This window comes from Ostrinia nubilalis, chromosome 24, assembly GCF_963855985.1.
Source record: "Ostrinia nubilalis chromosome 24, ilOstNubi1.1, whole genome shotgun sequence".
In the NCBI taxonomy this organism is placed as follows: domain Eukaryota; kingdom Metazoa; phylum Arthropoda; class Insecta; order Lepidoptera; family Crambidae; genus Ostrinia; species Ostrinia nubilalis.
The window spans coordinates 9,542,123-9,558,135 of NC_087111.1; the positions used below are offsets into that span (position 1 = coordinate 9,542,123).

Below are 16,013 nucleotides of genomic sequence, written 5' to 3' on the forward strand. Positions count from 1 at the left end.
TCAGTGCGCTTCGGTTTACAGAGTAGTATAGGCCTTAGGAACAAAATGCACTATGGGTTGATTCTGGGCAACACTTGGTCCAGACTCTGGCACTATCTTTTATTTTATAATTTGACTTACTTGACTTATGGTCCTATGTCCCCTAGATGGGGCAGAGGGCGTCCACAACAGTCCTCCATCTCGTTCGGTCTTGAGCTTCTCGCTTGATCTCGCTCCAGGTTTTGCCGATCTTCTTCGCCTCGTCCGCTACAGTGCGCCGCCAAGTTTGCCTGGGTCGACCACGTTTGCGTTTTCCTTGAGGATTCCAATCCAGAGCCTGCTTAGGGATGTGATCGGGGTCCCTTCGGAGAGTGTGGCCAATCCAGTTCCACTTGCGGCGCTTGATCTGCTGGTCGATCGGAATCTTGTGGCAGCGTTCCAATAGCTCGACGTTGGAGATTTTCTCGGGCCAGTATATGCCGAGAATTCGGCGAAGGCAGCGGTTGATGAAGACCTGCAGCTGGTGCGAGATAACCTTGGTGACCTTCCACGTTTCACACCCATAGAGCAGAACGGATTTAACGTTGGACCCGAATATTTTGATCTTGACCCTTCGGGTCAATTTCCGTGACTGCCATATGGGGCGAAGTTGTGCGAAGGTAGCTCTGGCCTTGGCAATGCGCGAAGTGATGTCCTCTTCAGTACCTCCAGTTTCTGACACGACGCTCCCGAGGTAGGTGAAATTGTGGACTCGTGCCATATCCTCTGCACCAATCCGTAATGGCGTGCAATTTCTCACACCAGATCGCATCTCTTGGGTCTTCCGGCAGTTAATTTTAAGCCCTGTGATACCCGCTTCTCGATGTAGGTCATCAAGTTTGGACTGCATATCGTGATGCGTGTGGCTCAGCAAACAGAGGTCATCGGCATAATCTAAGTCTTTTAAGACTCCGATTATACCCCACTCTATTCCACGCCGTTGTCTTGATATGCGCGATTCATGACTCCATCCAAGACAACCAGAAAGAGAAGGGGCGAAAGCAGGCAGCCTTGCCGGACGCCCGCATGCACCTCGATGTCTTCGGAGATGAGGCCGTCGTGAGTCACCGTACAAGAATATTTCCTGTAGATATATGCCTTCAGTAGGTCGATGATTTTCGGCGGGACACCAATGTCAGCGAGTCGCGACCATATACTTGCCCACTTCAGCGTATCAAAGGCTTTTTCAAAGTCTACAAAGGTTAGGTAGACTTCCCTTTGCCATTCTGATGCCTGCTCCAAAATGATACGCAAAGTATTGATCTGGTCGGTACACGAGCGGTTCGGGCGGAAGCCAGCCTGTTCCCTACGCAAAAGAGGTTCAACGGCCCCCGATAACCTATCCAAGATAATCTTGCAGAAAACCTTTGACGGTATCGACAGCAAAGTGATACCTCTCCAATTGCTACACTGGCTTAGATCCCCTTTCTTTGGCACAGTAATTAAAAGCCCCTTATTCCAGTCGTCTGGGAGTTCCTCTTCCATCCAGATGTTTTCGATGAGAGGTGTCAGAACGTCGGCGGCGGAGTTTACGTCGACTCTCAGCATTTCTGCGGTGATAAGGTCGAGTCCTGGGGCCTTGCCAATCTTGAGGGACAGGATAGCTTTGGTCACTTCGTCGTGTGATGGTGGTTCCACATTGATGTCGAGCAGCCTAGGTGTAGTAGAGGTGTGCTGCGGTGCCTCAGGCGTGGTGGTGGCTGTAGTCAGGGTAGGGCGGAAGACCTCCTGAAAGTGTTCACGCCATCGTTGCAGTTGCCCTTCAGACGACACAATAAGCTCTCCATCACTTGACTTAAGAGGCTTCTTCTTTGGTCTGCTACTTCCTGCCAAGGTTTTCGTCGCTTTGTACAGCTCTCTCAGATTGCCAGTGTTAGCAGCGAGTTGGGCCTTGTCAGCAACCCCGTCAGCCCACAGCCTTTTGTCTTTCCGCGTGCTGCGGTAGATTTTCCTGCGCATCTGACGGTACTGCTGTCTGAGGGTGGCTATAAGTTGCACGTCGGTGGTTTGTAGCAACTTTAGGTGGAGCTCTCTACGGTCGTTGATCAGCTGCCATGTGGATTGTGACATCCAGTCCTCGCGCGTGTGCGTGCTGTGACCCAAGACGGAAAAGCTGGTCTCTGTGTAGGCCACTTTGATATGGTTCCACTTTTCGTCTATTGAGCATTTCTCGTCATCAAGGGCGGAGAAACGGTTTCGCAGTTCGAGCCTGAACTTGGTGCAGGTGTCAGGGTCTCTGAATTTAGTCACGTCGAACCTTCTCCCAATCCTGTCAGGTCCCCCAGCCGGTCGTGCTACCGCTACCTTGAGGCGCAGCTCAGCAGCAACCATGTAATGGTCGCTGTCGATATCAGCACCTCTTCGGTTTCGGACATCGAGCAACGACGATCGCCATTTGGAACTAATCGCAAGGTGGTCGATTTGGTTTTTGGTGATGCCATCGGGTGAAATCCATGTGTGCTTGTGGATATCTTTATGGATAAATAATGTACCACCGATGGTCAGGTCGTGGTGCTGGCAAAACTCTATAAACCGTTCTCCGTTCTCATTACGTGCTCCAAGTCCCTGTGTACCCATATGACGCTCGCAGTTTGTGTTATAGTTCCCAACTTTAGCATTTAGGTCCCCCATGACAATCACTATGTCTTGTTTCTTTATAACCTTTAAGGTGGCGTTGAGTGAGTTGTAGAAATCGTCCTTGGTGTCCTCCGCAGATGTGTTGGTAGGAGCGTAGCACTGCACTATGGAGATCTTCCGGGCTCTTGAGTTGAAACGGGCCCAAATGATTCGATCTGAGATCGGTTTCCAATCTAACAGACTCTTCCTTGCGGCATCAGAAAGGAGAAAACCAACGCCATATTCGCGGGTGTCATCCTCACTTTCCTTACCAGAATATAGGAAAGTCAAGCCGTTAGATGTTCTCAGTTCACCGATACCATTTCTACGCACTTCGCTAAGACCCAAAACTTGCAGGTTGTATCTTAGCATTTCTGCTTCTGCTTGGGCTAGTCGGCTGTCATCGCTGAGCGTTCTTACATTCCAAAAAGCTATTCGTGTCCGTTTCTTCATGCCAAAGGTCGTTGTTGAGAGATCGGTCCGGTTTCTTGTTGTGTGCGTTTCGTTAATCGAGTATTTTCGGGCAAGTGGGTGATTAACCCGCTGTACCCTAGTCCGGTGGTGGGGCTGCCACCTCAGAGCTTCTGGACTAGCTCGGTTTTTTTCGGGTATCCTCCCTAGTGATGAGATTCTGTTTTCAGGCGCAGAATACTCGCCTTTCGCCCTGCATCCTCAGCTCAGCTGCAAGTCTAGGTAGTGGGCACGCAAAGCGTGGCTGCAGCAGGTCCCAGGGTGGACGACGAGGACGTGGATGACGCGGACTGGCCGGGGTTCTGCTACATCGGTGTTCCACTACTTAACACAGCAGAGGGCTTCTTGGCATTTTGTAGGCAATGCTGACCTCACTACGTCAGCGATTACCACCAAGACCATGCCCCGGCTTCCCCCCCCCCCCTTCCATTTTATAATTTGGACCTTTAAAATCTTACTTACAAAAGCCGGGTACCCATCGCGTATTTTGCTCTAAAATTTCTTTGCCTTAAACAATCAACCTCAAAAAAAATATGACGTCAACATTTTAATAAAATTGTTTACAAAAAATGTTGAATGTTGACATAATGTTTTTGTTGATTGTGTAGGGAAGAACACGCGCTGGAGACTCGATTTAACGATTGATGCAATGTTTATCAAAGTTTTTTGAAGGTATGTTTGCCATAAAACTACTCCTTTGTGATTTTGCTCCGAGCCAATACCATTAACTAAATAACGGATAACGGTATGACGTTTTCAATTTCTGTTGCCGAGAAATTTACGTGCTCTGTGGATAAAAATTTCATGAAAAAAAAAAACTTTAAATAAAAGTCAAGTTTTTATTTATTAATTTGATTTTAATTTATTAGTGTTTTATTAGCATAATACTAATAAAAACAAACTTTTTACCTATTTAATAGGCAGCATATTCCTTAACTTTGCACATTCCACAGTTAACGAATGAAAAAAGATTTATTTGTGCTGCGACTGGCGCGAAAATAGTCACTGTCGTAATTTAAAATTAAATATTACTCTACTTTACAAATAGTGGTAAATCTTATCACTGAGGAAAAGGATTAGTAGATAATTAAATAATATGCAGTAACCTTTATCATTGATAGTGAATTATCGCTACAGTTGTGTTGTGCACGTTTAAAATGGCTTGGACAGCGATTATTGCTGCTCTAAGGTATGTTTGTTTTAAACTTAGGTCTCCCACATGATTCTCATATTTATTCACTACCTATATGCTTGAAATAAAATACGAAAATATTTCACAGCGATTCGTGGGATATTTTTGAGGTTTATAACACAATATAATCCAAACAACACCACTAACTGGAACTTTTCGAAACTATTTTGCGAATTTAGTATTATTTAAATTTAAAGTATTTAAACACATAATTAATTCGCTGTAAGTTACCTCGTGAGCTGTTATTGAGTACAAGCCTTATATTTTTATTTTCAGCGAATAAAGTTTACTTTAGTAGTTAACCTAAAATTAATGTAAGCACATTTAATTTTAGTATAAGCACAATGTAAAGCTCACTCGCCTTTTTTCATTTGATCTTATTCCAGCATCCTTGGGCTAGTAGAAGGATGGACCGACACAAAAATACGTAGATTTCCTGACAGCTTCATGTTTGGAGTAGGCTCTGCGGCTTACCAAGTAGAAGGAGCTTGGAATCTCGATGGTGAGTATATTGTAGTCCTAATTTAATAGCAAAAGTTTTTTCTTGATGGTAATAAGTGTCCTAATTTGCTCTTAGTAACAATTATTAAGAACATTATTGTATTACAGTTAGTGTAAAATAGTTCATGACACCCAAAGTGGCCAAAAAGTTGACAAAAAGCCTAACAAAGACGTGTTTGCAAACTTTTTGGCTACTTTGGTCACGAACTATTTGACGCTGACTGATATAAACTTCCGAGAAATCTATCAATACTTATTAATTGATCAACTGTTTTGAATTGCCTTAAGTTGATTTTGATGGGACAATAATAATAAAACTGTCTCAAAAACTGTCAACCAACTCTCATATTATTTATTTTATCAATTATTTTATTTATTTTATCAATGGTCCGTGACCCTCACTCGGCATGGGGCACACTGATTAACCAGCGCCGTGGCCTTCGTCACCGTGGGCCACGGCATATGCTGAGTGGGGTCCCGTTGCAGTGGGCATCTTGTTGGTGGATGGGTGGCACTGCTCAGTTTGCTCTTGTTTTTATTTTTTCTTCTTTTATTATTATGTGCCACTGTCATGTCTATGTAATTGCCTGTATTTGTGTGATGTCCGTTGTAATAAATGTATCTTTCTTTCTTTCTTTCTTCTTTCTTTCATATTACCTGAAAAAATCCAGGCAAAGGTGAAAGTATATGGGATCGTTTTCTTCACGAGAACCCGGACTTAGTCCCGGACGGTACCAACGGAGACGTGGCCAGTGACTCCTACCACCACTATAAGAGAGACGTGGAGATGCTGAGGGAGATGGGAGTGGACCATTACCGGTTCTCTATATCTTGGCCAAGAGTCATGCCATCGGGTAAGTTTTAAGTACAAATAGTTTTTTTTTCGAGCCGGAAGACGCAGCGTGGGCAGGCCTCCCACTAGGTGGACCGACGATCTGGTGAGGGTCGCGGGAGGTGCCTGGATGCGAGCGGCGCAGGACCGGTCTTTGTGGAAATCCTTGGGGGAAGGCCTTTGTCCAGCAGTGGACGTCTTTCGGCTGAAACGAACGAATCGACTTGGGTCATAATTATATGTTTTGTCTTGCTTTTTTGTTTGTAGTTAATAGTTTTTATACAAGTTTTAATGACAACAACTATACTACTTGATGCTAAATAAACTAAAAATCTTTCTTTCTTTTACTAAAACTTTTCTATAATAAGTGGTCAATTGCACACTGAAATTGCTATAACTATTGAATCAGTTGTTAGCATGACTCCTGCTTGCGTAAAAGTGTAAAGGACATCCCAATGTCAAGGCCATTTTATTTAGTTTATGTTGTTGGTCTAGTAGACCTAATTGTAGGCAAACTATCAAACTTTTTATTAAGAGAAACGAAACACTATAATTCTGAATGTAATTATTTTTATTGTACGGCTAACTCAGCCCAATATGACATAGGCTAGTATTAGGCATCTGTGGTATAGGAAGATAATGCCTTATAGCAGAGTTTCCCAAACTATGGTGATCCAGTGGTAGGTCGCGAGCGATCATTGAGTGGGCCCTGCCTGTAGAACGACACACCACCCTACCGATCCAACCGCTGGGCAGGGAGCGAAATTTCCTATAGGTGGGTCCCGAGTTTGGGAACTTGTATTAGATAAGTCGTAGCCCAGACAACTTTGGGAAACATTGCCTTATACACTGAACATCAAATAAACCGCACCTTCCGCGACGCGAGCTTTAAAGATTTTCTTCTGACACAATCATGGTACCCCAACAATATTGGTGTTATTTGAAAGCCCAATAAATATCCTTAAAGAAAAATACATTTCATTTCTAAATAAATGATTAACAAATACCATAAATGTGACTTGAAAATAGACCTTACTTTGGGCTCACCTCTGGGATCAATTAGACCAATTTTTATGGTTAAAAAACCAAATAAAGATCTCACGTGTCCTCTTTAACAGATGGATAGCGATTAATCCCAACTTAACAGTTTTATAGTCATAAAAAATGGCTATAGCGTAACTACCTATTTTTTGAAGAAGTGACTCTGGATCCTTGTAAAGACACATTTTTGGGGTAAAAACCTTTCCTTTAATGAAATGAAGTTTAGAACTAGGCTTTCAAATGGTACCAACGTTGGTGGGAAGTGGGGATGCATACGTTTGATAAGTGCTTGTCGCGGGAGGTGCGATTTATTTGATGCCGAGTGTAGTATTAAATTAGCCTTTTGACCTTGATTAATGTTAGCAACAATTTTAAATAACATAAAATATTATCTTTATCTTCCAGGTTTCCCCAACCAGATAAACGAACAAGGCTTCCAATACTACGATAACCTTATCAACGAGTTACTAACATACAAAATCGAGCCCATGGTCACATTGTACCACTTTGATTTGCCCCAACGTTTGCAAGACTTGGGCGGTTGGGCCAACCCTTTATCCATCGGGTGGTGCGAAGACTACGCTAGGGTTGTCTTTGACAGATACGCGAGTAAGGTCAAATATTGGATCACGATGAACCAACCCAATTCCATATGTTTGGAAGGGTATGGAGATAGCATTATGGCGCCGGGCGTGGATATGAAAGGGATAGCAGATTATATTTGCATCAAAAATGTGTTGTTGGCTCATGCAAAGGCCTATAGGCTGTATGAGAGAGAGTATAAGAGCAAATATAATGGTAACTTAAGTTTAGAGATGAAACGGATAGTTGTTTGGCCGGATACCGGATACCGGATATCCGGCCAGCTGCTAGGCCGGATAGCCGGATATCCGGCGGCCGGATAGTTGGCCCATTGTCTCGTTGCATGTCGTAACGAGTTTAGCGCCGCACAGGTGCTTCGAACGCGATCAGTGGGTCTATTAGTAGACTAGACTAGTCACACTTTTCGAAAATCGAATCAGTCCGAATAGAATGTCAGATTTTATCACTTGTCTAGGGGGCAGATGGATTCGGGCGATTTCGGTTGCCATCGTGAGTGTGTGATTGAATAGTGAAAATTAAATTAGTTTACTTGCTGCGTAATCTACTGAACTGCATCATGACATCAAACTGAGTTTGTTCCGGCATTTCTTCTCAGCACTTGCCATATGTTTGTCTCGAAGCGCTGGTAGGGCCCAAAAGATAAGGAGACATGTGCCCCATAAGGGCTGCCTTTTCTTTGTTTATTATTTTCTATAATAATATTTTGATGTTCATAAGTGCCACTTGTGGTCTAAACTGAATAAATATTTTTTGATTTGATTAGATTGATTTGAAAAAACCATCAGTGAAAAAAAGATCGCCTATTTTATTGGCAATATTTCGACTTAACAGATATTTACTATTTATGTATTCGTCTTTAGAGTGAATAGCCAAGAATAAAGAAATTAGTTTTTTTAAAGGCCTTAATATGGCTTTTTGTAAATTTTGGACTTTAAATAAAAGCCGTCATTATTATAAGCCATTTTATTGATGTTTACCTCTAAGATTAATGTATTTCATTTTATTAATAGGAAATTGTCGTAGTTTTTTAATATCCGGTATCTGGCCGGATAGTGAGTTACTATCCGGTATCCGGCCGAATAGTAAATTAAGGCCGGATATCCGGCCTACCGGATAGTTACCGGATATCCGTTTCATCTCTAGTTAAGTTCTTTGATCAAGTTTATTTAGTAGTTTACTTATAAGTAATTTATTAGATTTCTTAGGTCTTTACCTAGAGTCCATAGTCGCCAGGACTAATTTAGAACCTAGAAGTAAAGAAAAGCGCATTATTTAAAAAACGTTTAGTCGCAAAGATGGGATTTGAAGCACGATAGTTTATTAAAAAAATTAATGAAATAGCGGATGGTAAAAAGCAAATTAAGTATCCAGATTACAATAAGATTGGCAACAGTGAGCGCTCAATAAGTTATCTATGTTCGCTGCCAAACCGAATACTGTTCGCGTTCGGGGACGTTCGCCGATCTCTCGTCCCGAGCGTTTTACGTTCCTTCCGACGTTCGCGATCAATGTTCGCTCAAAAGACATTTTATTTTGAGCTCTATGACTAAGTATTCAAAATTTTAAATTCAGGTTTCGTCGGCATATCGGTATCCGTGAACTGGGCCAATCCAATCAACAACAAGACTGAAAATGTTCAAGCTACAGAGGAGTACAGGGAATTCAGTGTAAGTTAATAATAAAATCAATACTTAGTTTTCAAATGATTTCCACTCGTGCACTGCCCTCATCTAGGAATTATGCTATGCTACAGTTAAAACTCACAATAGGTGAAAACCTCTTATTTTAACCGAAGAGCTTGGGGTCATTGGACGAAATTCTACGTGCTTGGCGACCGGACTATATAACCCATGTAATTTATCAATGAATCACAATTTCTAATGTAATTTAATTCTAACTAACAATCGTAATTTACTTACCAACGAGTTAACAGATTACGTTGTGAAACAGTCAAGAGAAAAACGGTATTCCGGATAAAAAATCTTAATTTTTCTCTTCGTAATCTGAAACAGTTTATTTTATTATTATTATTTACAGATAGGGATGTACCTAAACCCGATCTGGTCTCCGTACGGGGACTTCCCGCAAGTGGTGAAAGACATCGTGGCGAAGAAAAGCTTGAAGCAAGGCTTCTTCAAGTCTCGCCTGCCGACCCTATCTGCTGAGGAGAAGAAGCTGTTGAAAAGTAAGTGGTTTTGATACATTTCTAAATCTGTATATTTTCAACCGACTTCAAAAAAAGGAGGAGGTTCTCAATTCGACCCGTATGTTTTTTTTTCTATGTTTGTTACGCGATAACTCCGCCAATTATGAACCGATTTGAACAAATCTTTTTTCGGCGTATAGGTAATACCTCAAGGGTGGTCCCATTTAAATTTAATAATAAAAAAACAACCCCCAAGGGTGGAAAATTGGGGATGAACTTTTTTATACGCAATATCTCCGCCGATTATAAACCAATTTGAACGATTATTTTTTTTGTTTAAAAGGGTGGTTTCATGCGAATTTGAAGAAAATATTTCACCCCCAAGGGTGGAAAATTGGGGATGAACTTTTTTATACGCAATATCTCCGCCGATTATGAACCAATTTGACAGATTATTTTTTTGTTGAATAGGTATTATTTGTGTTCACGCATTTGAAGTCGGTTTTATTTTTTTTTAAAGTTATTCTCAAATAATAAACGTTATACCGGGTGAAGTTCGCTTCTACCTTCGCTTCGGCCTGATCGTCACTTACCATCAGGTGAAATACAGGCCAAGAGCTTCCTCGTTGTGGATAAAAAAAAATCATTGAAAAGTGTCGTGATTTTTTGATGACTGGTCTTACATGTCCCTTTTGAAATTTTGTAAGCGAATTATGCAAAGTTCATAAATAAATGTTGAATATGAACCCCAGCATTGCAAAGTAACACAATTTGGGGTCCCATTGCATTGGTCATCATTATTGTGTCAAGGTGCTGTTCAGTACAATTTTAATCCTTGTCAGACTGAGTTACACCACCTTATTTTAACTGTGACTAAAACAATAAGAACCGTTGTTTTTGTATGGAGTTGGACAGACTTGACGTTTGCTAAAGTTAAAGTAAGATGGTGCGATCCAACTTTAGGCTGAGTTGCACCACCTAACTTTGACCTTAACTTTGACGATAACCGGTGTTTTTTGTTGAGAGTTTGACAGACTTTTGACGTTTGCTAAAGTTAAAGTAAGATGGTGCAACCCAGCCTTAATGTTTTATGTCAGTGATGGCCAAGAGGTCGACCGCGAAGACGATTTTGGTAGCCCTCGAGAGTTAAATAACCTGAACAGAATGATTGAAAATGAAAAATGTTTTATTTCTCTCTTCTAAAGTGTACCTTGCAGTCGACCGCAAGAAATATTTTCGAGCATAAGTAGACCTCACAGGCCAAACGTTTGGCCACGCCTGTTTTATGTGCAACTTTTAAGGTTTTTCGTCTTTGTGTGATGTTCACTAAAAACTACACTGTCTTATAGTTTTTTCTCTATTATTTTTTAGTTGTATAGCGCTGCATAAAAGGCACCCACTGAAAATCAGTGTCATGACAGTCACACTGTCAAGATGTTACTGAGTGGGTGACCTTTTTTGGCAACTTATTTACTTTTTTTTGTGTATGTCTTTGTTGCCTGAATCTGTTGTTGCCAAAATAAAGTTATTTTCTTTCTTTCTTATTCTTCAGAATCAGCCGACTTCCTAGGCATGAACCACTACACCACGATGCTGGTCAAGCGTTCCTTCCAGCAGTATCCTTCGCCGTCCTACCAGGACGATATCGGCGTGGAATTCAGCCAGGATACAAACTGGAGGGGCGCTAAGTCTTCTTGGTTGAAGGTGAGTTCGAAATACACGCATCATCATCATCATTATCATCATCAGCCGGATTAGGATGTGCGTCGTAATAGAATCTTATCCGTGAATTTAGAACGACAAATATATGGGCTTATCGCGTACCGTCGATAAAATGAAAGCGCGATAAATGGTATGGCGGTATGCATCTTAAACCTATAGGTCATTTATGCCCGTTTTCACTATCAATCCCTAATTTTTAAGTGACCCCTATGGTAAAAAATAACAGGAATTTTGTTTACATAGGGGTCACTTAAAAATTAGGGATTGATGGTGAAAACGGGCATTAGTCTCCACTGCAGGAGGACAACGCTCTAATTTTCAAGAAGCTAAAGAAAGGATTTTTTGATCTACCCACTCCCTACGCTGGCAAGACGGGTTGGGAAGGTCTTATGTTCGCATATTTATTAAAACGATTGTGTAACGACTAGGCGCAGACCACCGATTTTTAGTTGGCCGATAGTTAGATAGTTTAATCGGCCAAATCAAATCGGTGTAATGTGCGCACTTCCATACATGCCCATACTGATCAACTGCCCGACTAAACTATCGCCGACGAAAAATCGATGGTCTGCGCCTAGGCTTAATGGCAAAAATCGGAACTAATAACACTCAGTATTGATGGTAGCGCGCTCTTGTAAATGTCATAATGAGGGCTATCGTTTATCGTATCGTTTATCGTTATCGGCTAGCGTTTAAGAGCGCTCACCAGTTAGCGCCACTGTAAAGTAAGGTCCTGTCACTTGCTAGTAGCGAAGACAGTGGCGCCGACTGGTGAGCGCTAAAGTGGTAGGAGGACTATCGCATTTGCACTCATCAAGATGGCGCCACTGTAGAATAAGGTCCTGTCAATCGCCAGGGGTGCCAACTGTTAAGTATAAAAACGATAGCCCTCATTATAATATGAAACACTTCAGTGTTATCCAACATGGCAAAAATCGGAACTAATAAATAATAAGTTATGCTTTGCTAGATGGCGCAGTGTACCTAAACAATTACATAATTTATATTATTATTTCAGAGCTACGCCTTCGGCATATACAAAGCGCTTCTCCACATCAACCAAAACTACGACTACCCTCTAATAATCATCACTGAACACGGGTGGTCTACCAACGCCGGTTTATGGGACCAAAGCCGCGTGCAATGTATGAAGGATTACATGCGAGCATTACTTCTGGCCATGGAAGATGGATCTCGAGTCGCAGGATATACTGCTTGGAGTCTTATGGATAATTTGGAGTGGGCTAGTGGCATCAGGTTGGTGGAAATATATATCTTTTTATCCACAACGAGGAAGCTCTTGGCATGTATCTCATCTGATGGTAAATGACGATCAGGCCGAAGGTGGAAGCGAGCTTCACCCGGATTCCTTAACCACGGAGGAACTGGCTATCTTACCTCTAACTGCCGGAACACAACAATGCTGTTAACATTGTTGTTATGACGACAGACTTATGTAAGATGGTGGTAGCTAGCCAGGCGGATTTAGAACAAGCCCTACCACCAACCAAACCGAACAGAAAAATCTGCCCCCACTGGGAATCGAACCAGGGACCTCTACGTCTGAAGCAGGTGGTCTTATTGTAAGCTTTATTTATAGGGTAGCTTCTATAGTTCATGTGAGCGTTACTTCTGGCCATGGAAGATGGATCTCGACTCGCGGGATATACTGCATGGAGTCTTATTGATTACCTGGAGTGGGCTAGTGGTGTCAGGTTGGTGGAAATGTAGATCTTATTGTAAGCTTCATAGGGTATACTTTAGCCTGGTCTACTTTTGACTATAGTCTGGTCTGCGAGCACGTAGAATTTTGTCCAATGACCCCAAGCTACCCATCCTTATCGCTCGCGCGTAATTATATTGCTGTCGCGACTGTGCGACGCGCGCCCGCAGTGAGTGTGCGAGCGAGACAGCAACATAATTACGCGCGAGCGATAAGGATGGGTAGCTTGGGGTCATTGGACAAAATTCTACGTGCTCACAGACCGGGCTTTAGCAGTATCCATGTCGGTGCAAATGTAGACCTTATCGTAAGCTTCATAGGGTAGCTTCTATAGTTCATGTGAGCGTTACTTCTGGCCGCGGAAGATGGCGCTCGACTCGAGGTATATACTGTTTGGAGTCTCATGGATAATTTGGAGTGGGCTAGTAGAATCAGGTTGGTGGAAAATATACCTTATATCTAGTACCTTAAGGTCTTCGGTTTTCCCTGCCCTACGCCTAGGTTGTTAACCTCTGACTGTCATTGCTGAGCTAAGTAAATGTAGACCCTATTGACAGCGTCTTAGCGGCTACAATGCCTGAAACCTTCTCCTGAAGACAATTTTGAGTGGAATCATGTCTTCAAAAATAGACCTTATTCCTAGCGTATTAGGTATTTTCTTAGTTTCTACGATCTGCGTCTGACCTGTAGCGTCCAGGTCGGCAGCCGTCAGCTTCTCTGAGAAATGTAGACCTTATGTTTAGTGTCTTAAGGTCTCTTTTTTCCTCTTATTACCGCTAACTTTCAAGACGCGGGCTTATCTGCCTGAGGCCTCACTTTGTGTGTGGACCTTGTTTACAGCATCTTAGGGTCTTCTTTCCCCTCTATAATCAAATAATGTTTATTTGTTTTACAGTGAACGCTTCGGCTTATACGAAGTGGATTTCGATTCGGAAGACAAGAAAAGGACAGCGAGAGAGTCTGCCCTTGTCTACAGACACATCATTGAGGAGAGAGTGGTCGACGATTGGACTCCACCAAGATTAGATATTGATATATCGGGTAGAAGGCTAAAGAGATCCAAGAAAAATACCGAGTTGTAAAGATAGGTTTAAGTGGAACCTTTACAGTCAGCAACAAATGGTTCGTGACACCCAAAGTAGCCAAAAAGTTGACACAACCTTATTCCAATAAGGGTTTTCGCGAATGAAAAATCCGCCAGATGGCAATACGTAGACGCGAGGTCCAAATGCTGCATGATTGGTTATTTTTGACATGACATTGACAGATATGTCAAAATCCACCAATCACGCAGCAGTCAGACCCCACATCCACGTCCCGCCATCTAGCGGATCTTTGATTCGCGAAAACCCTCATTATAACAAAGAAGTGTTGCGATCTTTTTGGCTACTTTGGGTGTCATCACGAACTATGTACGAAGTGCAATACTAGTTCGTGACATCACAATAATGGATTAATTTTAATTTAGGCCCTACCTGTAGTTAAACTACCATTGCAAAAGCCAAAATCAGTGATATTTTGTACGTAAATATACCTACTATTAAGTACAGGATTTTTATGTGATTTTCTACTTATATTTTTTTTATTCAGAATAATATTATATTTATTTGATGTTGAAATAAAATTTAAAAATATACTAACGCGCTTTTGTCAATTACCGCCCTCTATCGATTTTTTGTAGAAGCGTATAAAACCAAGCATGACGATGACGCGTTGTGAAATAGCGCGAATTTTATTCTTATTAGAACATAGAGATGGCGCTAGTATTATTATAACCTCCGTGACGACTAAGTAGTTCCAAAATTTTCAAGAGATGGCAGTAGTTGTACCATAGTTATCGTTATTTTGCCATTTTAACCGACATCAACAAAAGGAGGAGGTTCTCATATTAGTTTGAAGATAGTAATCTTTTCAGAAGTCTCTAAATATTGTTATTTTTTAAATAAGTTTTTTTTATCGAAAACATAAGTGATTTGTCTCACTCGGTTACTCATTTTCCTTCACCCTTCACTTTCCCGCCAAGTAGGACATTTTAATACCAGCACAGATAATATACCAGTCTGTTTATGCTTGAAATCTGTTTATACTTCACAGTTTACTAAGAAATTTACTAAGAAAAGTGACGTCCACTCATTTAACACGAGACATAAGAATAAACTTGCTGTTCCATCATTCAGGTTGCATAAGATAGGTAATTCATTCTTGGGGAAATGTATTACCATATTTAACAAAATACCACACAACCTTGTCGAATTGCCAATAAACAAATTTAAGATACATATAAAAAATACCCTTATGTCCAAAGGGTACTACAAGGTTCGAGACTATATTGATGACAAGGATGCGTGGTCAGTTCAGTCTGCACATATTTGATGTACTTAAATTTGACTATTCTTACCGTTAGATAATTCCTGGCAATAAGTGGTGACTGAGTTTGTTCCGGCGTTTCTTCTCAGCACTTGCCATATGTTTGTCTCGAAGCGCTGGTAGGGCCCAAAAGATAAGGAGACATGTAAAGTGCCCCATAAGGGCTACCTTTTCTTTTTTTATTATTTTCTATTGACGTTCATAAGTGCCACTTGTGGTCTAAACTGAATAAATATTTTTTGATTTTGATTTTTGATTTGATTTTTGAGTTCACTATAAATAGGTACTCACTTGAATTACCTACCCCGTATTATTTACTACCATAGCAAAATTAATCCCGACAATCGCGTTGCATTATTTTGTTTATTTAACAAACAAAATATTATTATGACGGGCCCTCAGCTTTATCCAATTCAGATCATTACGGTGTTTAGTGGACTACAATAGTTATTGAAAAAATTGTAACAAAGGCGAAAAAATAGCGGCTCTTCTAAACTTCAAACAGACTGCGGGTGGTAGCACATAACAAATTATACCTTTTTGTGACCCTTATTGCATTAAAGATAGAGTTGGATTTAACATAGCAGTATGAACAAAAGTTATTTTGTGTACAGTAAATGAATCGCAATGGCTACCTACAAGGGAGCGAAATCGGATGGATTCGTTTTGGTAAGTAAGAGGGCAATTTACAGATTTTTTGGATTTATGTAAGTAGCGTGACGGAATTATCAGTTGAGATTATTTTGGGGAGTTTTGTTTGATGCTACTTCATTAATCAACG

At 41.3% G+C, this 16,013-nt stretch overlaps 1 protein-coding gene across 1 annotated transcript; it reads left to right on the forward strand.

Moving 5' to 3' along the window:
• The first annotated feature begins 3,989 nt into the window (after positions 1–3,989).
• LOC135083944 (myrosinase 1-like) lies at positions 3,990–14,505 on the forward strand. Its single transcript, XM_063978709.1, has 9 exons — positions 3,990–4,294; positions 4,684–4,799; positions 5,470–5,652; positions 7,077–7,469; positions 8,847–8,941; positions 9,312–9,459; positions 10,973–11,124; positions 12,161–12,399; positions 13,761–14,505. Exons 1-9 carry the CDS (start codon positions 4,263–4,265, stop codon positions 13,945–13,947), a joined length of 1,545 nt encoding a protein of 514 aa, XP_063834779.1. The 5' UTR covers positions 3,990–4,262; the 3' UTR covers positions 13,948–14,505.
• Positions 14,506–16,013: the final 1,508 nt, after the last annotated feature.

Bases quoted from the DNA above. Each gene is read 5' to 3' on its own strand.
- LOC135083944 (XM_063978709.1), top strand. From the start codon at position 4,263: ATGGCTTGGACAGCGATTATTGCTGCTCTAAG. The intron at 9,460-10,972 runs GTAAGTGGTTTT...CTTATTCTTCAG, and splicing joins GGAGAAGAAGCTGTTGAAAA to AATCAGCCGACTTCCTAGGC. The intron at 12,400-13,760 runs GTTGGTGGAAAT...TTTGTTTTACAG, and splicing joins GAGTGGGCTAGTGGCATCAG to TGAACGCTTCGGCTTATACG.